The sequence below is a fragment of the Oncorhynchus clarkii genome, chromosome 7, assembly GCF_045791955.1.
Source record: "Oncorhynchus clarkii lewisi isolate Uvic-CL-2024 chromosome 7, UVic_Ocla_1.0, whole genome shotgun sequence".
In the NCBI taxonomy this organism is placed as follows: Eukaryota; Metazoa; Chordata; class Actinopteri; order Salmoniformes; family Salmonidae; genus Oncorhynchus; species Oncorhynchus clarkii.
The window spans coordinates 35985804-36009308 of record NC_092153.1 but is presented as its reverse complement, the minus strand read 5'-3'; the positions used below and the strand labels follow the sequence as shown (position 1 = coordinate 36009308).

Here is a 23505-nt window from a genome sequence, read left to right as displayed (position 1 = left end):
TGTGTGACGGGGTTGGTGAGAGCAGGCGGTAGTTTATCTCTGAAAGGTTGAAGAGAAGGAGAGTTCTAAATCGTTGTTATTTTTTAGCTGTATTCAAATCAAGCCCTTAACCAACAACGCAGTTCAAGATAGAGTGAAGAAAATATTTACTGAATACACTAAAGCAAAAAAATGATAAAAAGTATATAATAAAATAACAATAACAAGGCTATATACAGGAGGTACCGGTACCGAGTCAATGTGCAGGGGTACAGGTTAGCCAAGGTAATTTGTACAAGTAGGTATGGGTAAAGTGACTAAGCATAGATCATAGACAGCGCGTAGCAGCAGTGTAAAAACAAATGGAGGGGGGACGTCAATGTAAATATTATGGGTAGCCATTTGATGAATTGTTCAGCAGTCTTATGGCTTGGGGGTAAAAGCTGTTAAGAAGCTTTTTGGTTCTTGACTTGGAGCTCCGGTACCACTTGCCGTGCCGTGACACCTTTATAGGGTTAGGGTTATGGTTCCCACATGGCCATATTTTCACGTTACACCACTTGTTTATTGAAAACAGACCAAAACAGAGTGAACTACCTGTGCTAATTAGCTATCTGCATCTCCTAACACCTGTGTGTAAACAGAAGACAGACGGCACAAGCGTGTTGTCAATATAAAATACTGTCGGCTACAACTGTGTTATTGGTTTAAAAAAACTGTGCACAGTGAGTATATAGACTTTTGGTTCTAGACTTGGCACTCCGGTACCACTTGCCGTACAGAGAACAGTCTATGACTTTACCATTTTTTGCGGCCTTCCTCTGACACCACCTAGTTAGGGCCTGGATTGCAGGAAGCTTGGCCCCAATGATGTACTGTGCCGTACACACTATCCTACCCAAAATAAAATACTGTCGGCTGCAACTGTGTTATCAGTTTTTTAAAAACTGTGTACAGTAAGTATGTATTTTGCATTTGTGAATTTATTTTGATGGGTTATGAAAGCAGAGGGATTTATGTTTCTAGAACTGTACCGCAATTGAGAAACAGGACATGTAAGCTCCTTGGACTAAGGAGTAACACTAGGCTCCTTTAGTCCAATATTGGGCTAGCTTTCCCACAGCGGTATAGCTGGCTAGTTAAAGCTGCAATATGTAACTTTTTGGGTGACCAAGCCACATTCATATAGAAATGTGAGTTATAGAACTGTCATTCTCATTAAAATCAAGTCTAAAACTGGTTCTATGTGGGCTATTTCTATACTTTTTGTTATTTTACTTTTGGTATTGTACACAATCTTCGAACAGCTAAAAATACAATATTTTTGGGTTATATATTTCACAGTGGTTTTGACGGTACAATGACGGTACACTATACATTTCGTGTTTTGTGACATAAACTGAAATTAGGTGAACTATTCGAATTTTAGCAACAAGGAAATTGCGTCAATAGCTAGCAAAAACATTTGTACACCTATGTGTCCTTTGTAGCAGCTAGCTGACCAAAGTTTTCGATGCATGCCTCCACACAGAAGAGCAGGTAATCTGGAGATGTGTCGTATTCAGCAGAGGCAAGCACTGCCAGAGCCACCTATGTGAAGCTAGCCACAATAACGATTAGCCAAAATAGTGAAATTTGCTATTTGCCTTAAAAGTCCCTTATTGAAACGGATGCAAACGGATACAAATAGTGGAATCATGCCATATTTGGACTACAGTTGTGGCCAAACATTTTGAGAATTTTGCAGGATGGCCTGGTGTCAAGAAGGCCAGCAAAGAAGCCACTTCTCTCCAGGAAAAACATCAGGGACAGACTGATATTCTGCAAAAGGTACAGGAATTGGACTGCTGAGGACTGGGGTAAAGTCATTTTCTCTGATGAATCCCCTTTCCGATTGTTTGGGGCATCCGGAAAAAAGCTTGTCTGGAGAAGATAAGGTGAGCGCTACCCTCAGTCCTGTGTCATGCCAACAGTAAAGCATCCTGAGACCATTCATGTGTGGGGTTGCTTCTCAGCCAAGGGAGTGGGCTCACTCACAATTTTGCCTAAGCCATGAATAAAGAATGGTACCAACACATCCTCCGAGAGCAACTTCTCCCAACCATCCAGGAACAGTTTGGTGACGAACAATGCCTTTTCCAGCATGATGGAGCACCTTGCCATAAGGCAAAAGTGATAACTAAGTAGATCGGGGAACAAAACATCGATATTTTGGGTCCATGGCCAGGAAACTCCCCAGACCTTAATCCCATTGAGAACTTGTGGTCAATTCTCAAGAGGCGGGTGGACAAACAAAAACCCACAAATTCTGACAAACTCCAAGCATTTATTATGCAAGAATGGGCTGCCATCAGTGTGGCCCAGATGTTAATTGACAGCATGCCAGGGTGGATTGCAGAGGTCTTGAAAAAGAAGGGTCAACACTGCAAATATTGACTTTTTGCATCAACTTCATGTAATTGTCAATAAAAGCCTTTGACACTTATGAAATGCTTGTAATTATACTTCAGTATTCCATAGTAACATCTGACAAAAATATCTAAATACGCTGAAGCAGCAAACCTTGGGGAAATTAATTTTTTGTGTCATTATCAAAACCTTTGGCCACGACTGTAGATAATGCTTCCATTTGGAATATTATTATATAAATTCAACAAAAGACACTAAAATTTGTTAATTTAGCAAAAAAGTACAAATCAGTTGAAATCTTACTTTGGATGTATTAGACTTTATAATTGCAATAGGGGCATACTGCATGCACTGTACTGCCTTACCTATGGATCTTGGGTCCATGAAATGGGGTATCAGCCTATTCAGTGACAACCACAGAACACAACTGTGAAGAGTTTACACAAACATTAGCGTCGTAGCTCTTATTGATCAACCAACCAATGGTGTGTAAGATACCACCCACCGACGTTTGATTGACACCCCATTATTATCATATTGGAGGAAGAAATGAATTAAATGATTTAAAGTTTGAGTAATTAGATAATACATAGATAAATAATTAGATACATACAGATGTGTCGAGAAAATGAATGAATTTTGGTCAGTATTTTAGTATTTCCTTGCTCATTTGGTTAATTATCTGTGAATGTATTTATTTATTCATTTATTCATATATTTATGTGTGCGTTTATTTATTTATTTCCATTTATGGCAAGTTTGTCCTCCGTAATAGCATGTCACTAAGAACACCAGCGCATAGCTTGTGCATGGCAGCCATCAGATAATGTGTGTACAGAACCTGATTGACTAAATAGACTGCCAGGTTAATGTAGAGCAACATATTCAGGCTGATGACAATGCTCGGGTTTTCTGCATGAACCTGCTGCGCTTGATTTAGTTGCAACAACATTCCAGCCCCCTTTCTCAACAACGAACAAACTGGTCATACACTATATTGACCTATGCCTTCTGCCCCTTCCCTAGGTAACCCATCCCAGTCCACTTCTCTACATTATATGAACCCATACCAGATGAATGCATACGCCATGGCCTTGAAGGCTGTAGGGGAGATCATCCAGGACTACGACAGTGATAAGATGTTCCCTGCCTTGGGCTTCGGAGCCAAGCTGCCCCCGGATGGACGGGTCTCACACGAGTTCCCACTGGTGAGTCAAACACAGAGCCCTTTCTGGTCACTTGTTACTGAACTGAACTGGACACGATTGGACTAAAACTGGACTGGACTTGACTGGGCTTGAATTTACTTGACTCACCAAATTCAGCTGACGATTGTCCACTCCAGAAAGAAGATATTGATTTATTAAATACAAGAGATTTTACCCTGTTGATTGTTTCTACCTCTCCAGAAGGTGAGAGAAGCCCGACTTTAACGATATAGATAAACTAGAGCAAACTGTTTTAAACCTGTTGATTGTTCTGTTGTTCCTCCTCTCCAGAACGGTAACATAGAGAACCCCTACTGTAACGGTATAGATGGCATCCTGGAGGCCTATCACGAGAGTCTGAAGACTGTTCAGCTCTACGGACCAACCAACTTTGCCCCCGTAGTCAACCACGTGGCCAGGTAATGGACGCATACACACGCACAAACGCACAAATGCAGGCGCGCATTTGCAAACACATACATATACACACGTACATACAGGCAGACTCATACACACATGCACGCACATACACACATGCACACTCACATACACACATGCTGCACATACAGGCAGACATAAAGGCACACACCCTCACAAATCTGCTATCACAGATTATCAGCAGTGCAAGCCAGCGTGAAATGTCTCGTTCTCTGCTGCTGTCAGATATCAGCCTTGTCGTGTAGTTGTTCCACTACAGTAATCCCAGTAATTCATACTCAGTCTTCCATCCCTGGGCTTCTCTCCTGTTCTGACCTCAAAGGCTGTGACGATTGGCCTTTCAATGGACAGAAAATACCCAAAACACAGGATGTGACACACATTAACACCGTGGCACTGTGAGAGAATGAATCAATTACTGACTCGCCAGACTGGCGGCGGAGCACTCAACGTAAACACATAAACATAACTCAGAGTCAAAGGGCAAGCACTCTGATCACATTAGAGGAGGAGTGGGAAGTGGAAAAAGGAGAGATAAATGCAGACACTGCTGTACACACACACACCGGATAGGGATGGTGGTTTAATAAGGAAGGAGGGATGATGGGGTACACACACTAGTGATGCACGGGTTGACTCGTAACCCGCATTACCCGGGGTTTAGGTCCATGAAGTGCAATATTGTGTGGATGAGGAACGTGTGGGTGCCGGTCGGGTTGAATAAAGATAAAACAAGGCACGCACACAAAAAAAATCCATAAATGTATCATTCCTGTGCAATTCATATCAATAGGCTACGTTGAATTTCTATCTGCTGTTAGTGTGTAGCCGAAGCTTTAGGGCCTAACTGTAGCGTGCCAAATACACGGCAATTGCCTTTTGGGAACTTGAGCAGTAAAAGTTAGTAGTCTAATGTTTGGAAAAGATTTGGTGAAACGGTAAAAGAGTATGATAGCAGTTCCAGCTTTGTCATGTGCGATGATTGTGAGGTGCTGTACGAATTCGACAGTCAGAAGACGGGGACTTCAGTACGCTACATCAAGGGAACTGTGCTGTTCAGATGGGTTAAATGGAATAGTAGTCTAACTGAAATCTGAAATTTGACTACGTCTGTAACATCTCATATAGCCTAATATAATATGAACTGCTGCAGAATTATGTATTTATTGCAGTAAAATGATAGACCAAATGAAATTTTGTCTTCGGGAACAGGAGTGGAGAAATATATAAATATTTTTTCAGCATCTTGAGAGAATGAATGCGCTGTTAGGGACCGTCTGTATCTGCGTCATAAAAGCTGATAGCATTTCAAAAACATAAAATATGCATCCAAGCCAAACTGAAATCTTATCAGAAACATGTTGGGTTGTTTTAACAGCTTTTAATTCCCTTAAAACCGGTCAAACTGATGTCATTTGGAAATGTTCCCGGAATTTGTTATTGCATTTTCTCCACAGTCCCTAAACGTCTTTACTGCTGGAGAGAAGCAGAGATAAAAGAGGAAAAGAAAACAAGCTTTACTTATGTCAACTAGATTGAAGCATTAATTCTATCGATCTATGACATTACTCTGGTGAGCAAGGGTTTATTTAGTCTTCTAGGGCCACAAGTAGACCTAATAATAGAACAGAAGCTGCATGCATCTATAGACCAGTTGACTAACAAATAGCCTACCAAAATGTTGGAAATTATGAGCAGTAACATAGGCCTGGGTGCTCAAACAGCTGACCCGCACATCACTAACACACACACAAACACACAGGCACACACACACCTAGTCCGCAGTCTGATAACTTTCCAAACAAAGAGAGATAAGACCATAGAGATAAAAAGAGTTCTGAATATGTCCCTCCAGGCACAGTAACAGTCAGTCCTCTAGCCATTACCATGTGAATGGAGTTGGGCTGAAAGGGAGAAAATGACTCCAGACAGAGGGAACAAATGAACACAGACACTCAGTTGATCACTGAAACACACGGCGTAGTTCGGCTTCATATCCTGCAGTGTTTGAGGTCAAAGTGTTTTTCGAGGTATGATAATGAATAGAATGAATGTTATCAATCCGCAGAATGATATCAGAGTATAGTATTTAAATTTAATAGACACTGAAATGTAGAAGGGACTGGAGTGGAGAAGATGGAGAGGGAGTACAATGACTTTAGTTAAAGAATGACATTCAAGCATGTCATTGGTCACAGGAAGTTTGAGTTTGGTTCAGGGTGTTTGCTTTTTTACTCACCATCTGCTTATGTGTATGTGTGCGCGCCTGTTTGTGTGTGTGCATACTTGGCTGCCTGACTTGCCTGCATGTGTGCGTGTGTGTGTGTGTGTGTGTGTGTGCGTGTGTGTTCCTCTTCAGTTATGCTGCAGCGGTTCAGGACGGGTCCCAGTACTTCGTCCTCCTCATCATCACAGACGGAGTCATATCAGACATGGCTCAGACCAAGGAGGCCATCGTCAATGTAAGTCTGGAGAGAAGGAGAGATGGAGAGAGAGAGAGTGGTTGAAGAGGAAGGAGGAAAGAGGGAGAGAGAGAGAGGGAGAAAATGGTGGTACATGAAAGAGAAATGAGGGGAGATGTAGAGAGAGAGAGAGAGAGAGAGAGAGAGAGAGAGAGAGAGAGAGAGAGAGAGAGAGAGAGAGAGAGAGAGAGAGAGAGATGCGAGAAGCGAGAATGTTTGGAGAGAGAAGCAAACGAAGAGAAAGAATGAAGAGAAAGTCGTCTGCGTGGAATCGGCCAGACCTCCAGCACACTGGATTTAAAGGGAATTTGCGACTGTTAGTCAAACCGTTAGAACAGCCACACCTTCCTTTTAAGATCTTGCCTGCTGCTCTATCTTGCTTGGCCTCTCTGACTGACTACTGCACCTCTACCTGCATACAACCCTGCTGCCTCTACTGCTTTCAGTTCTGCTCTTTTGATGGTGATGGAATCTAATTTTGGGAAACATTGATTATTTGAGTGTTTTCTCTGAAATAGGAGAGTGAAGTTGAAATGCTTTGAGCGTCCTCTTCAGTTCAAAGAGCTCTGGACAGGATGGTGTGTGTGTGTGTGTGTCCTCCAGAGAGTGTTTTCAGGAACACTGACCTACTTCTCTACAGCTGGCGGAGGGAGGAAGGGAGGGAGGTAACGGAGGGAGGAAGGCGAGGGAGGTAACGGAGGGAGGAAGGCGAGGCCCATGCTGTGTGTCATTCATAACACAGCTGGGGCAGGGGGGACAGTACACTATGGAACCTGTCACTCAGTTAGAGAACACAACAGTGCTCCAAAGCAAAGCAATGCTCTCTCAATGCATTATTTCGCTCTACCTCTTTTCATTGCTCTCTATTTCTGTCTTGCGTCACCTCTCTCTTTCTCTCTTGCTTCACCTCTCTTTCTCTCTCCCTCTCTCCCCTCCTCTCAGGCTCTCTCTCCCTCTCTCTTCTCCTCTCGGGCTCCTGTCATGTTAAAACAGTTCATGTCATATCAGGGCCCCTGGTGAATCAGACACTTTGACACATTTCTTTCTCCGCCCAACGATTAAATTGCGCCGTGCACGATTCTACTATGGCCCCGTCAACACCCTCAGACCCCTACCGGAGCCTAACGCCACATCCTGATGTTAGCATCAATGTGACTCTGTAAATGTCGCAGATTATGTTGTTCAAGTCTCTCACACTTTCTCGGGAGGTTTCAAAACATGGTTTTACTAGAGGTACAGTATATCCCTTAGAGAGGAGTTAGCAGGCTAGCCCACTGCTTCTCTATTAGTCTGCCACAGCCTGATAATGTATTGAGGTGTGGTTCTCTCATTATTGGTTCCCCGGTGTTTCCTATGTGGTTCAAATCTGGTTTTAAGACATCATTCATCCAGCCCTCCCTTTGTAGACCTGTTCTGTAGGCTACTCTAGTCCAGGACCCATATACGAAGAGAGTTTGGACATTGCCGTTTCAGTTGATTTACAACCGAGACATTTAAAGGAAGACTCAGCGAGATGATGTTGCAACGAACAGCACCGCAGATATTGAGACCACACGGTCACACAGAGTATCTGCTCATGTGCACGGGTGCGCTTCACGCTGCTACAACGTGGTAGCCTCGAGACCAAAACAGGGGAGAAGTTTAGCGTTGCGCTGCAAAGCTCTTAGTTGGATTCACACATTAATTCGCCACTGTGGTATCAGGCTGTGGTATCACACGGTGGTTCTCAAAGGTCACTTCTAGAGGGGAGTCCTCCAAATGACGTACTAGGCTTAATGTCTTCTTCAGTCGAAGTCTGGGGTGGTTTCTTGTCTCTCTCAGTGGGACATCACAGGACATAATTGACGACTTGTGAATTACGTTATTTATGAGTCACCGACTCAGACGTAGGTGTGATTGGCTTCTCAGGCTCTGGTCAGAAATCCTTTGGTGTGTCACACAGAAGACGTTCTCCCCCGCAGACGCTCACTGTTCTCATACTGTTTCATCAGCAGCAAACACACATACATACGTGCATTCTCGTCACCTCTGAATGAGTGTTATAGAAACAGACAGGACTAATCAGTTAGACAGCCCCAGGCTTCCTACACATTTTTTTTATGGACGGTGGTCTCAGAGTGGATGATGGACATGTTAAACTACTGTGACATCACTTCCTGTTGTGTTCTGCTGGTCCAGTACTTGAGTAAAAGTAAAGATACCTTAATATAAAATGACTCAAGTAACAGTGAAAGTCACCCAGTAAAATATTGGTTAAGTAAAAGAGTAAAAGTTTTGGTTTTAAATTTACCTAAGTTTCAAAACTAAATGTAATTGCTAAAATATACTAAAAGTAAAAATATAAATCATTTCATATTCCTTACATTAAGCAAACCAGACGGCACCATTTTCTTTTGTTTCTTTTTTTAAGGATAGCCAGGGGCACACTCCAACACTCAGACATAATTTACAAATCAAGCATTTGTGTTTAATGAGTATGTCAGATCAGTGGCAGTAGGGATGACCTGGGACGTTCTCTTGAGAAGTGTGTGATTTGGACCATTTTCCTGTCCTGCTATGTATGAGTACTTTTGCGTGTCAGAGAAAATGTATGGAGTAAATAGTACATTATTTCCTTTAGGAATGTATTGAAATAAAAGTAAAAGTTGTCCAAAATATAAATAGTGAATTTAAGTACAAATACCCCCCAAAAATGACTTAAGTAGTACTTTACACCACTGTGTAGGATGTGTCCCAATAATGTCTCCTTCACCACTTCCCACAAAAGTAAAAGCCTTGGATTGGTGTAGCCATGGGCTAGTGGGAGTTTACATCACATTTCTTATACCAGTAATTTCCTTTTAAACCAGGGTAGGGAAGTGAACAAGTGTACACTTTCAGAGGAAGGAGAAAAAATTGGGCTGCAACCTGAGTCTTCACCCACTCCCCTTTAGCTCCCTAAAGTCCTGCTGTCCACACAAGAAGGCCTGATACCTCTATACCCCTGCCGAAATGGCCATCCCTTGCAAAATAGCTGTAAGTAGTAGTAGAAGTACTGTTGTTAGTTAGTTTACTCCAATTAGGGTAGGGATGGTAGGGGGGGGGGATATTTTTTTTAAAAATGTAAAGAAGAGAAAAAAACACTAGAACCACCAAACGCCAATGCCTCCTACCGTTTGATTTTGTAACTAAAATAAATCAGCCATTTTGAAAGCAACATCCTCCAGCTTCCCTGACTTCCTAAATCATTTTATTTTACATTACTCAGCTGTCAAAATGTTTTTTTTTTTTTTTTTAATCACAAACAGAAACGTATTTAGAGCCCGTATGTATACCTGTTTCTTTTTTCCACACTTATTCCTAACTTAACCATTTGACGCATACGATCACATCTTTGTGATCATTGTTGAGTGGTCCCTGGAGTGTACCATCGCAAATATGTGACCGAAAGCCTTGATTCGGTCTTATGTAGCAAAATTTGAAATTGTGTTTTTTTTACATGGGATAAAAGTAGACAGCTAGAACATGGTATATCCTACATTGCAGTTGAAGAACAATGGGAAAGTAATTCCTCTTTGAAAGTTGATGAAATTGTAAATCCACTTTTGAGAAAATGTTTTGGTACACCTACTGGCGTGCTCTTCTTTGTCTACACCCATTCAGCATCGTTCACACCCTCTTAAGTCTTAGCCCCATCCATCTCTTTAAGGATTCACATGTGAGGCCATTTGCTGAACAGGGTGATGATTCGTTTAGTAAACAACCAAAGATTTCAAGACTAAACGTGGTGAAAGTAGTAGCCTACAATAAGGAAAAACTCCAGGTAAAAATACACTATATCTAGTCCTTGGCCTACATCCTAATCTGACTTTGGTGCAGGTCATGTTGTTCTTCGTATTACCGTCTCTGGTAAACACAAACGGTATCAAATAAAATAAAAAGTTGATTTGTCACATGCACTGGAAACAGAAGGTGTAGACGGTACAATGAAATGGTTACTTGCAGAGAAGCAATATCAAAAACAGAAAGTGTCCAGATAAAAATATTTTATCATTATTAGATGACACTTACCTGACAAACTTGTCTAAATTGATGGGTCATGTGAAGGAAATTCTGTAAACAACACCCAGCCACATCTAGCTAAGTGGATGGGTCACTATTGTCTAGACATGTAGCTAGCTAGCTACACAATGAACAGGCATAATCCCAACTCACGCTACTACTATACCAACCAGGTTCAACGTTAGCTAGCTAACATTAGGCTATAACTAAGAATGCAACTGGATTTCTGGTTCAAATAATATTACTACACAGATCATACATGTAACGTTAGTTAGCGAGCCAGCAAGCTAACGTTTACTAGCTAGCTAACAGTACACTGTAACTTGCAATGAAAAATGACTTTCTGACAAAATTAGAAACTTATACTAACTAAAAATGTATCTAGACTCTTACCCGTATACATTGATGAATGCTTCACGGCAGACTGGAACCATTTAACTCAGTTTTGTTAGTTTTGTTTGTTTGGGCAGCGTTGTGTCAAGTCACTCCAGTTCACACTGACTGTGGCGTGTGCAGAAAGTAACAAATCACTTTCCCCAACTGATTGGTCAATAGATTCAGGGCATTCAATGTTGTTGAGAAAAGTAGAAAAACTTTTGTTCTAGTTGGCTAACGTTATATATTTAAAAATGGATGCGGTAGAAAGGGCTCTCAACACATACTGAGCAGCTCACGTTATAAACAGAAACATGTTGCATGGCAGACCAATCCAAACTCATCTCCCGGTATGTTCAGTCCATCCATTATCTCAGCCAATCATGCCCAGCGGGAAAGTTCCTGTCTTTTTCCGTGGCTAAACCAACTAGGCTCGTAATTTAACCATTTTATTTGTATTTGTAGATGAAATACACGTTTGTTATTAAGGCACATGAAAGTTCACATATTCCAGAAGGCATTTCTGCCCCCAAAAAAACACATTTTGATTAAAAGAATATACACTACTGTTCAAAAGTTTGGGGACACTTAAAAATGTCCTTGTTTTTAAAAGAAAACCACTATTTTTGTCCATTAAAATAACATTAAATTGATCAGAAATACAGTGAAGACATTGTTAATGTTGTAAATGACTATTGTAGCTGGAAACGGCTGATTTTTTATGGAATACTACATAGGCGTGCAGAGGCCCATTATCAGCAACCATCACTCCTGTGTTCAATGGCACGTTGTGTTAGATAATCCAAATGTATCATTTTAAAAGGCTAATTGATCATTAGAAAGCGCTTTTGTACTGGCTCTAACCACAATAGAAAGAGGAGTGGGAGGCCCCGGTGCACAACTGAGCAAGAGGACAAATACATTAGAGTGTCTAGTTTGAGAAACAAATGCCTCACAAGTCCTCAACTGGCAGCTTCGTTAAATAGTACTCGCAGAACACCAGTCTCAACATCAACAGTGAAGATGCAACTCTTGGAAGTTGGTCTTCTAGGCAGATTTCCTCTGTCCGGTGTCTGTGTTCTTTTGCCCATCTTAATATTTTATTTTTATTGGCCAGTTTGAGATTTGGCTTTCTCTTTGCAACTCTGCTTAGAAGGCCAGCATCCCGGAGTTGCATCTTCACTGTTGACGTTGTGGGTACTATTTAATAAAGCTGCCAGTTGAGAACTTGTGAGGCGTCTGTTTCTCAAACTAGACACTCTAATGCACTTGTCCTCTTGCTCAGTTGTGCACGGGGGCCTCCCACTCGTCTAATGAGGTGAAGGAATGGTTCACTCATATTTTGGGTAAACTTCCAAAAGTGAATTAAGGGAAGTGGATGATCGTAGATGACACTCCCCCATCAAAATGCATACTATAAACAGATCAAACTCATCTTGTCTCCTCTTATTATCTTTGGTTGATGCGAAAAAACAAACATTCCGGCATGCACAAACTACCCATCGGCGGATTACTTTTCATTTCTAGAAAGTGTTTTACTCAATTATTTCAATCAATGATGAGCGCACCCGTGATGTGATTAATTATAAATAGTAATTGCTATTAGCTAATTCATATTGTAGTTTCTGGTGTGAAAGATGTTGAATGGGTGTAGACAAAGAAGAGCTCTTCACTAGCTACCAAAACTTTCAAAGGCCATTTTCTCAAAAGTGAGTTTACAAGTTTAGCAACTTTCAAAGAATAATTACTTTCCATTGTTCCTCAAAAATGCAGTGTATGATATACCATTTTTGTAGAGTCTCTAATTTTATCCAATGTAAAAAACAAACGAATTCTCTAATTTTGCTACGAAAGACTGAATCCAGCTGGTGAGCCACATATTCAGAAAGTATAATGATAGTGTAATCAGGCACTTACTTTGATAGGAACGCAGACATGTCCAAAGTTATTTTTAGTGTGGAAAACAATAATGAAGGCAATGCGGGCGCCAGCCGGAAAATGTGCCAGGGGGAAAATGTTTGTGCGAGTAATTTTCTGACTGGAGAGGCGCAAATGTCTGGGAAAGTGCTTAGCCTCTCCTCAGCGAGTAGTTTGTCCGGCTCAGTAAAGCCTCAAAACGTAAATTGTCTGCAACAGTGAAATGGGCTACTTCTATGTGAATTAATGAGGAGGCGGAACACACCTCATTGTGTCAAGAGACAATGGCCAAAATTAAATAAAGAAAGTCGAGAATAGAAAATTCCGGATTTAAAAATCAGCAATGTATCAACACAAGTGAATCCCAAAAGAGGAAGGCCAAAAAATTAGAACGCAAAGGAGGTATCAAAATGAGTTAAATTAGATTCCTTTTTCAAATGCAAAAGAGGATGTAGGTTTATCATCGCCAATAACAGCTTTTAACGGGTCAAGTGAGCCCAGGCCAAGCTGTTCCATTGTGCCAGAAGTAGCGACTTTGACAGAGGAGGGTACAGGTTGTCAGGTTTCGGCGGATACACCCTGAGCACCAGCTATCCCCGGGTCGGGCGGGGGGATAGGGAGCAGGGTGAGGCTAGAATCGTGTCGGCTGAGGAAACAGGTGGAAATGGGACAGACGGCCTTTTAATCTATCCAACTGACAGAGGGCATTATGCAACAAATGTGGATGCAAAAGTTAAACCACACGTGTAACCGATGTGAAATGGCTAGCTAGTTAGCGGGGTTTGCGCTAATAGCGTTCCAATCGGTGACGTCACTCACTCTGAGACCTTGAAGTAGTTGTTCCGCTTGCTCTGCATCGCTTTTGTTGAGCGATGGGTAATGTAGCGTCAATCGAATCTGGTATCAGGATAAATATGACAATGAGTCACCCCATTGTATGCTATGTATTTTTTATTAGCTAAGCAATAAGTGGTAAATGCAATTTTCGTATATACGGGCTCTCTGTCACACCTCGCAGAGCAAACAGAGAACTGACTTGTTCCTGACAAAAATATTATAATATACTCTTGACAGAAGTAGTTCCTGCTTCCGAGCTGGCCTGTCAGAGTAGAGACTGGGCGTGGTTTAAACTCACTCAGCCTATCGTTGATTGTTGGCGCCCGAGCTGGTCCCAGCCCCCTAAGCGCTTTAGCGATCAGTTGTTGTACTTGTGTAGAATATACAGTTATCAGGCACCTGGCTCCTGTTATCTAACAAAAGACAGTTTGTTCTTGCAACACTACGTTCTGAATGTGCCCCCCCAACTCATTGCACAGTTCCTGTCTTCATGTTATTCTGTATTTTTCCATCATGAGAAAGGCCCATGGCCCTGAAACTGTTAACAATGTCTCAAATCAGCTATGTTGCATAACACATACATCCACACAAGCCAACAGCAGATAATATTCAATCACATATATGGTAACGGGCTATAATGCATAACACAGAATCCTCATAGTAAAGATGCTTTGTGGTTGTTGTGTGCAAGGGTCCCTGGTTCAGCCCCGGTAGGGGCGAGGAGAGGAACGGAAGCTATACTGTTTCACTCGTGTAAGCCTATTGGCCCATTCCCAAGAGATGACGAAAGGCGGTGTTTTTCCGAGTCGTATTACACCACTACAACCAAGGCAGGAATCAAATTACCACGTGGCTATGTTATTCGGCCAAACTAGATTGCGTATTGTGAGCCTTGCTGGCTGTTCTGAGATCGGAGTGCCCCTTTCTTCTCTGATGCGTGGGTGACATCCCAGATTCACATGAACAATGGAAGCTCAATGGCACTATTGACGCAGAAATGGAGAGAGGCGTGAGTAACGCAGCAAATTTCTGGCAACAGGTGTTGGAGCGCATAGTTAATGTAACTCTCACACTTGCATTGTGTAATTTGGCGTTCAGACGGCACCGTGAAAAGCTGGGGCAGGCCAACAGTACAATTGAACTGCTGTCATTTTACAACCCAGTTCTGAAACAACTTTTAGAACACCCCGCAGGATCCGTGAACTATCTCAGTCCTCAAATCAAAAAATGAGCTGATGTATATTTTAGCCGAGAGAGTGAAGTGAGAGATGCAGGAAGTCCATTTGTTTTTGTTTTTATTGTGGACACCACACCGGATGTATCCAAAGTAGACCAGTTAAGCCAAGTTTATCGCTATGTGAGAGTGATAAGGGATGCAAATAATGTCGCCACAGATCTGACCATCACAGAGCCGTTTTTAGGATTTCTGGAGACTGCTGACACGTCCTAAAATCCTGGGCAGCATAGAGGATAATGGGCTGGATATTTCAAAATGTCGTGGGCAGGGAGGTATGATGTAGCTGCTGACATGAGCGGGGTCTATTCGGGTGTGCAGGCCAGAATATCCGAAAAAGAGCCGCTTGCTGTTTGTGTGCATTGCGCAGCACACAATCTTAACCTGGCTATTCAAGTTTTATAAAACTGTTGAACTGTTATACACCTTCTTCGGGCATAGCATAAAGAGATGGTCAATGTTGAGTGGTATATTTGATTATGCATCAGAGAAAAAAATGTAACTCTAAAACGACTGTGTCCCACCCGCAGGTCATTTAGATATGAGTCCCTTGCGGCCCAGAGATACAGATATGTGGACGTAATGAAGGCCCTCACCAAGATTGTGCTTTTAAGTGACAAGAAGGGCGAGAGGGATGATGCAGCGGCACTGAAAAAGAAAATGGAAAAATTGTGTTACATTTTTTTGTTGTCGTTGCGCAGACTGTTTTGAACGCAGACCTGCACAGAGCAGTCAGCCTACGCAAGGACATGATAAAGGCATGATAGAGGTCCTGTCCGGATCCCGACGGTGTTTTGAGATGGCCAAAGTCACTGCAAAGACGCTTGCCGACAAAAATGGGAAGCTCAGAACGCATTTGAAGACATTCGGAGAAGGAAGGTTAGGCGTCATTTTGATGAGCTATGTGAGGACGAGCGACTGTCTGATGGAGAGAGTCGTTTTAGTGTCAACGTCTTTAATGCAAACCCTGACATCGTTATCTACCAGCTGTCAAACCGATTTAAAAGTATGCGGGCAACATCAAGTCTGTTTGACTCCATCCATCCCACTACCCTGGCCAACGCAGATGATGATGCGCTCTACGAGACCGCCAGCCGGCTGGGTGAACATTACAGCAAAGATATATCAGCAAGCTTCCCTGGCCAATTACTCTCTTTCAGGGCCTGTTTTTAAGAATGTAAATAGCAAAGCACACTACAGTGAGAGACCTGGCCAATATGCTCATTGTGGATAACAATTCAGTCACTGCTACATTTGGGGAAGTAGTTACAGCGATGCTATTTTTTTATGACTCTGCCTTTAATTAACGGTAGCCAGTGCCGAGCGCTCCTTTTCCAAAGGTAAAATAATGAAATCATACCTGCGGAGCAGCATGGTACAGGAGAGACTGAGTGGGTTGACCATTCTGTCCACTGAAAACACCAGGGTCAGGACCATGAATTTCAATGCCATTGTCAACGACTTCGCAGAGCGCAAGGCCCGTCGAATGCCAATCAAATGAGTGAGTGAGTTTAGATTATTACAGGGCAGGCTACCCAGATAAATCGATATTCATTTACATTGCTTGTCTATCTACGACTATGCTCGATCTGTATTTGGAAACCATGTTCTGGTGCAGGGCCGCTGAGCCATTTCATTGTCATCATAGCCTATACTTTTAACTAGGCTATGGTAATAATAGTAAGCACATACGCATCATATACTGTTAAAAGGCATGCTGCCGTTTAAGCAATCTGTTTCAATGCTCCACTTGATTGATTTGCTGGTGTTTTTGCTATAGGCCTCTGTGGGAGGCAGATCATTTGAAATACCGGTTTTGCACCATGCATAACTTCAGCGAGCATGCACTCGGTCATTAGCTGTGTTTCGGTGTTTCAGTCAAGAGATTGATCTGTATATTTATGTTTTGTAATATAGGCTATTGCCTATTATTTGCAGATAAAATAGGGTGTTTTTTTTGACCGCTTTGTTCTTTCCGTGGTGCTGATCGACGTTTATACGGGTTCATTTCTGACCGCCATCCATAGCGTTGAATGTATTGGCTATATTGCGGCTTCTCTGGTAACAGCTTCAAATGTGCCCTTAGACTAGGTTCTATTACCACACAGCCTTACCAAAAAAATAATTTGAATTTTAAGGGAAATATGACTGGTGATAGGGGCCCATCATTTTTGGGGGGCATCTGGGCCCGTCATGATTAAACTACGCTACTGCACAGACACACAGACACAGTCACCGCCACACACTGCTCCTAATCTGCATCTTTTTTTGGTCTATAAATAAACCTTTGAGGAGATTGGTCGTTTGCCAATTTTTAGGCATTATAAAACATTACCCTTTTTTTTCTGATCAGGAGTATCAACTGTCAATTTACGGATAATATTAAGAATACGAGTATAGCCCGGTTGTCACATCAACACAGTGGATCATTGTGATAAGTAGGCTAAAGGGGACGCCTGATAGCGATACATGGAGGCTGAGAAGCCCAGCGGTTCTATTGTTAACTGACTACAGTCCTAACACCATGGTGTATCTTTAATTAAAGATACTGTCCGTTTCAGTGTGTTTGAATTGATAGGAACGACTGAGGGGGAGAAATGAGAGAGGTGTGGAGTCGGAGAGAGAAATACATGAAAAATAGGCTTCTCAATCCATTCTCTATCTAATTGAAGTTTGTCTAAGAAAAACGTAGTGTTTTTTTCTACCTTGCATAGTTATTTTATTGGAATATTTTTGTAGTTTAATTAAAGTCTACCCACTCACACTCCAAGCCCCCCTCCCCGCACACACGTCAGCATATTTTAGCAGCATAAATACTTGATGAGCTGTGTGTGTGTGTGTGTGTGTGTGTAGCGTGGGAGGACAGGGACTGACAGTGTTGAACACTGATACTTTGGGATCATCAATCTGTTTCAGGGTAATAACATAGATGACAAGACAGAGAAGTAGATCTCGCCCCCGTAACAAACTAGGTCAGCTGACACGCTGCGTTAGTCTTGGGCTGGAGACAAATGCAGTTTCTGTGAGAATATGCATCCATCTGAAATATATATTTTTTTATGATTTAAGCACAAATAACTACAAGGTATTTCAGATCAGTTCCCCCAATACTAAACATTAGGGTTAAAAAAAAACGCTAAATTGGACCTTGGATCATAGTCTAGAAGTAACTTCCTCCAGCTCCTGTTCCTGCTTCCGCAGGACTTGTCTTGGGAGTGGTTGGGAGGGTAATTGGCGGGAAGGGTTGCCTCCCCATTCCCACCTCACAGTCATCTTCAATCTCCCAACTCCTACCTAATCAACACTTTACCAATGTTTATTGGCTTCCTTGATAAAGATGAGCAAAAAAAGACTGCGCTGTATGGAATAAATAATACAAATACTGAGCCACAGTGTATTTTATTTCATTTTAGACTAATAGAATTGCTCAGAGAAAGAGATTTTGTTTAACAAGTAATAAAAACAAAATATGAAAGATAAGGGTCAAAATGATTGGATCCCCAGTTTTCAATACTCCAGCACCCTCCCCTTGCTAGGATAACGACACTGAGCCTTTGGCATTGTTCTTTCGAAGGCTAAACCCAGCATTGGTGTGCTTGACCAAAGACCTCTATTTTAATGTCATCTAACCATAGCACCACCTGGAGTTTGCTAAATGGCAATGGCACTTAGATTGGAACCGGTGCTATGGTCAAAAAACTTGAAAATAGTCATCTTTGGCCACGCACACCGGCGGTGGGTTTGCACACAGAGAGAGATGCACCCAGATAGAGATGCAAACTGTGCAGAAATGGTTTAGATCACCCAGTAACAATGCGCTGCTCTCTCTCTCTGTACTCCATGTGTCTGCAGCAATAAAGACCCATTCATAGTTAATGGCCCTTCATCAAGCTAAAGTGCTCTCCTCTCCAGAATATTAGTGGTGTGGTGTACTAACCTATAACTGGGTGTTTAACCATGTAGCTGTCACAGAATATATAGCATGGAGATCACATCTGGGTCAACAACAATGGAGACTCACTGTGAGCTTGAATGAATACGACTGCCCTCTTGGAGTTGTGTGGGCGTGCATTCGTGTGTAGTATAGCATGTAAGAGACTCATCGGTCTCTCAGGAAAGTAAATGACCCATGTCTCCTACATGTCTTTCACATATACATGACTATGTATATGTGTAATAGATCAGGTTGTATGGAACCGCCTCGAATATATTTAAATTTTTCTCTGTCTATATGGAAAAAAGAGAATGGATGTACTTGACATGTGTGTCATATCAAGAGTGTTTTGGAGTTGTGAAGTAGTTATGTCAAGAGTTAAGCGTTAGGATTTGTAGGCTGTGTTGAATGACCATCAGAGTCTCTATAACATTATGGTGTGTTCCTGTTCTTCTCCTCAGGGGGCTAAACTGCCCATGTCCATCATTATCGTGGGAGTGGGACAGGCTGAGTTTGACGGTAAGTAGCTGCATCTCACTTAGTTTACGATACTTGTTGTTGTAGTTTTTTTTTATAGCAATAAATATCAAAGGAAAAAGTTACTACCTGGTATTGTTGCGCAATACTCACATTGCCTGAAACTCTACTAAAACTCGTTTAAAATGAAGGTTTATTAAACTTTAACCTACTATTTAATGTTTCAAAATATAACCTAGTATTTCATGTTTCAAATATAACCTAGTGTTTCATGTTTAAACTATACCAAGATCCGATGATATATCATTTAACGTATGAGGCTGATTGTTAGTGCCCGATTGATACAGTCAGACAACTAATCAAAAAGCAATCTACACTCCGTCCATATTCTCATTATCACCATTAATCTGGCCTGAAAGCTATACTGAACAAAAATATAAACGCAACATGTAAGTATTGGTCCCATGTATGATGAGCTGAAATAAAAGATCCCAGAAATGTTCCATACACACAAAAGCTTATTTCTCTAAAATGAGGGAGCTCATTTAAAATGAGCTTATTTGAGCTTTTTTCTCAAGTTTTCAGGGAGTGTGCAATTGGCATGCTGACTGCAGTAATTTTTACCAGAGCTATTGCAAGAGAATTAAATGTTAATTTCTCTACCATAAGCCGCCTTCAACGTCGTTTTAGAGAATTTGGCAGTACGTCCAACTGGCCTCACAAACACAGACCACGTGTAACCACGCCAACCCAGGACCTCCACATCCGGCTTCTTCACCTGCAGGATAGTCTTGAGACCAGCCAACCGGACAGCTGATGAAACTGCGGAGTATTTATGTCTGTAATAAAGCCCTTTTGTAGGGAAAAACTAATTCTGATTGGCTGGGCCTGGCTCCCCAGTGGGTGGGCCTGGCTCCTCCCAGGCCCACCCATGGCTGTGCCCCTTTCCCAGTCAGTTGAAATCCATAGATTAGGGCCTAATTTATTTATCTAAATTGACTGATTTCCTTATATGGACTGTAAACTCAGTAAAACCGTTGAAATTGTTGCGTTTTATATTTTTGTTCAATATAAGTTATTGAGAGCGATTCAATTTCTACAATTCACACACAGCAGCCAGGTACAGCAGCTGTAGCCCCTATTCACTCTCACTTTTAGAAATTAGTTAGACGGATGGCCTGCAAGACCATTAGCAACTCATTTGATTCAGCAGAGGAGAGGGAGGGAGGGAGAGAGAGAGACAACACGTGTGCCTACTGTACGTGCAGTGCATGCGTGTTTGTGTGTGGAGGAGAGTAGAGTGGTATGGCGTTGAAGGGTTTTTAATGTAATGTAGTTTAAAGTAATCAGGGCTAATGGATGGTTCTGACAAGTTCCATAATGTGGAAAAAGTCAAGGGGTCTGAATACTTTCCCGAATTCACTGTATATAAGTTGTTTGTCGTAAAATATGGTGTCTCCAGTTCCAATCGATCTCTCGGTAATTAGGGACAACAACAAAAAATCCGACAAGTCTTACTTTCTTCTCAGTTCTTCCCTGTATTTGAGGTTTAAAAAGGCTTCTAGAGTTTCGAATTTCCACTTTCAAACGTCAGACTTGATTTTCCCAGAGGGGGAAAAAATGTGTCAACCCCTACAGAAATGTAGATGAATTCTAAATCTACGTAGTAATAATAATAGTAGATGTTGCTGCTGGATTGTTACCCTGCCGTAGAAATACATCTCTAATGAAGATCCTACATCTGTACTGGGCACACACACCCTTTAAAAATGTACAAACAAAAAAACCAGAAATTGTATTTCATCATGTTCCTCGTTGCTCTTGTGAACGAGATGCTCCTCTCAACGAGACTAACCTTGATACATATTGGTTCAAAACAAATGCGTTGTACATGTTCGGGGTTGTGTGATCTCTTTACCTTGCAGCCATGGTGGAGTTGGACGGTGATGACATCAGAATTTCATCCAGAGGGAAGCTTGCAGAGAGAGATATTGTCCAGGTGACTCACACAGACACACACACACACAAGCACACGCGCGCGCACACACAGTTCAGTGACGCAAACTGACCATGAACACGGCTATGAACAAACACATCGTAACCTTGAGCAGTAGAAATGTCCGGGTTTTCCAGGAGGTCTTTATCCAGAGTAAGGCTTTGTACAGACATTGTACAAGAGGGGTTAAGTAAATGGATGAATGGAAGGTTACATTGCTTTGTTAAATTGCTTTCAAGAGGAATTTCAAGGAATTTCAAAACGGGAAGGTATACAGAGTAAAAATCCTGGGAATGCTGGTTAACTGTTGTGTAAAAGAACAACAAGGCGAAGGCAGTACAAAGGATGAGCCTTATCAGTATTAATGATTGTTTCATTTCTATTTAACCTGTATTTGACTAGGCTAGTCTGTTAAAGAACAAATTGTTATTTACAATGTTGGCCTACCGGGGAACAGTGGGTTAGCTGCCTTGTTCAGGGGCAGAACGACAGATTTTTACCCTCTCAGATCGGGGATTCAATCCAGCAACCTTCCGGTTACTGTCCCAACGCTCTAACCACTAGGCTCAAAAGGATGTATAAATATGTGTAATGTATTATTAATGAAAATGTTCATATGTTGTAGTGTTATCCCAGGCTGTTTCTCAGTTACTATCGTGTCTTTGCTCTCTCCCTGTCAGTTTGTCCCATTTAGAGACTACATGGACCGAACAGGAAATCACGTGTTAAGTATGGCCCGGCTAGCCAAGGATGTCCTGGCTGAGATCCCTGATCAGTTAATCTCCTATATGAAGAGTAGGGGCGTCAAACCCAACCCCACACCGCCTCCCTACACACCCCCTGGACACACACACCACACACAGATCTGAGCCCACCTCGCAAACCTTTACACTGAGTGCTGACGAGAGACGGAGTCAAAGATTTGCAGACCCTGGGAACTCTCTACTTCCTGATTGGAATGTTCGGACGGGAAGTGATGTAATAGGAAGTTGCTGAAGCAATAGGTGTTTGTGTCAGGACTCTCCCAGACAGGTGACTCTCTGGAGAAGACAACAGCGTTTCTGTTCATTGTGATTCTATCTATTCTGTCTGTTTCTCTGCGAAAGAGAGACGGCAATGGACAGACCATACAAGGACTTGTCTTTTTATCAACATACATGGGCCAGTGACTGTTTCTTCTTGTCTTGTTTGAGAGCGGGTGGGTGAAGGGGTCATGTGGGGTCATATTGTGGTTGAAACTTGTGCCTGTCTGTGATCTGGTTGTCTAACTGTAATGGGACAAGTGGAACTCTCATCTGAACTCTGATCTTTGACTTTTGACCTAGCTCGCCATTGGTGTATTAGAGTGTGTGATAAGGTGATGTTTTTGGATACTTTTCCATTCATTTTTGTTTTGTTTTGTTTTGGGCCTAAGACATATTCCCATATTAATTTGTAGCTTTATGATTTAAGGTTGAAAAAACCTTGTGAGTTTTCTTTTTTAGTCATTGAGTGTCTTTGCTCTTTGTACTCCCATAAGTTGTAGACTCTTCTCTTGCTTTCTATTTTAAAGCATGTTCGTATATAGGATGGAATTCCCCATATGTCTGTATTTATAATGTATCAAAAGTGGCATGGATATATAAGGATATATAATTACTATGTGACCATCCAGTTTGGATTTCTCAATTACAAACAAGGATAGTTTAACAATATGGAGAAGCACAAGGGAGAGCTCATCATAGCTCTCTAAACCACTTAACCACCACCACAGGAATGTAACTATGCACATCAGCGTTTGGACACACTAGAACCTGTCTGTGACATACATACATACATACATACATCAGAAGTATTGCTTTATTTCTTTCAAGGGTTCTGATAGTTTACCGTGTCCTATATTTCATCAGTCAAAGAGTGAAAATACAGTGCCTTGCGAAAGTATTCGGCCCTCTTGAACTTTGCGACCTTTTGCCATATTTCAGGCTTCAAACATAAAGATATAAAACTGTATTTTTTTGTGAAGAATCAACAACAAGTGGGACACAATCATGAAGTGGAATGACATTTATTGGATATTTCAAACTTTTTTAACAAATCAAAAACTGAAAAATTGGGCGTGCAAAATTATTCAGCCCCTTTACTTTCAGTGCAGCAAACTCTCTCCAGAAGTTCAGTGAGGATCTCTGAATGATCCAATGTTGACCTAAATGACTAAT

At 41.7% G+C, this 23505-nt stretch overlaps 1 protein-coding gene across 1 annotated transcript in view; it reads left to right on the top strand.

Moving 5' to 3' along the window:
- LOC139413236 (copine-5) overlaps positions 1 to 23203 on the top strand; it is a 191594-nt gene extending 168391 nt beyond the window's left edge. Inside the window, exons 15-20 of the mRNA XM_071160376.1 lie at positions 3415 to 3596; positions 3888 to 4015; positions 6394 to 6496; positions 19296 to 19353; positions 21237 to 21310; positions 21988 to 23203. Coding sequence (XP_071016477.1) covers positions 3415 to 3596; positions 3888 to 4015; positions 6394 to 6496; positions 19296 to 19353; positions 21237 to 21310; positions 21988 to 22176 — 734 coding nt within the window. The 3' untranslated portion in view covers positions 22177 to 23203. The remainder of the gene's footprint in view (positions 1 to 3414; positions 3597 to 3887; positions 4016 to 6393; positions 6497 to 19295; positions 19354 to 21236; positions 21311 to 21987) is intronic.
- The last annotated feature ends 302 nt before the right edge of the window (positions 23204 to 23505 follow it).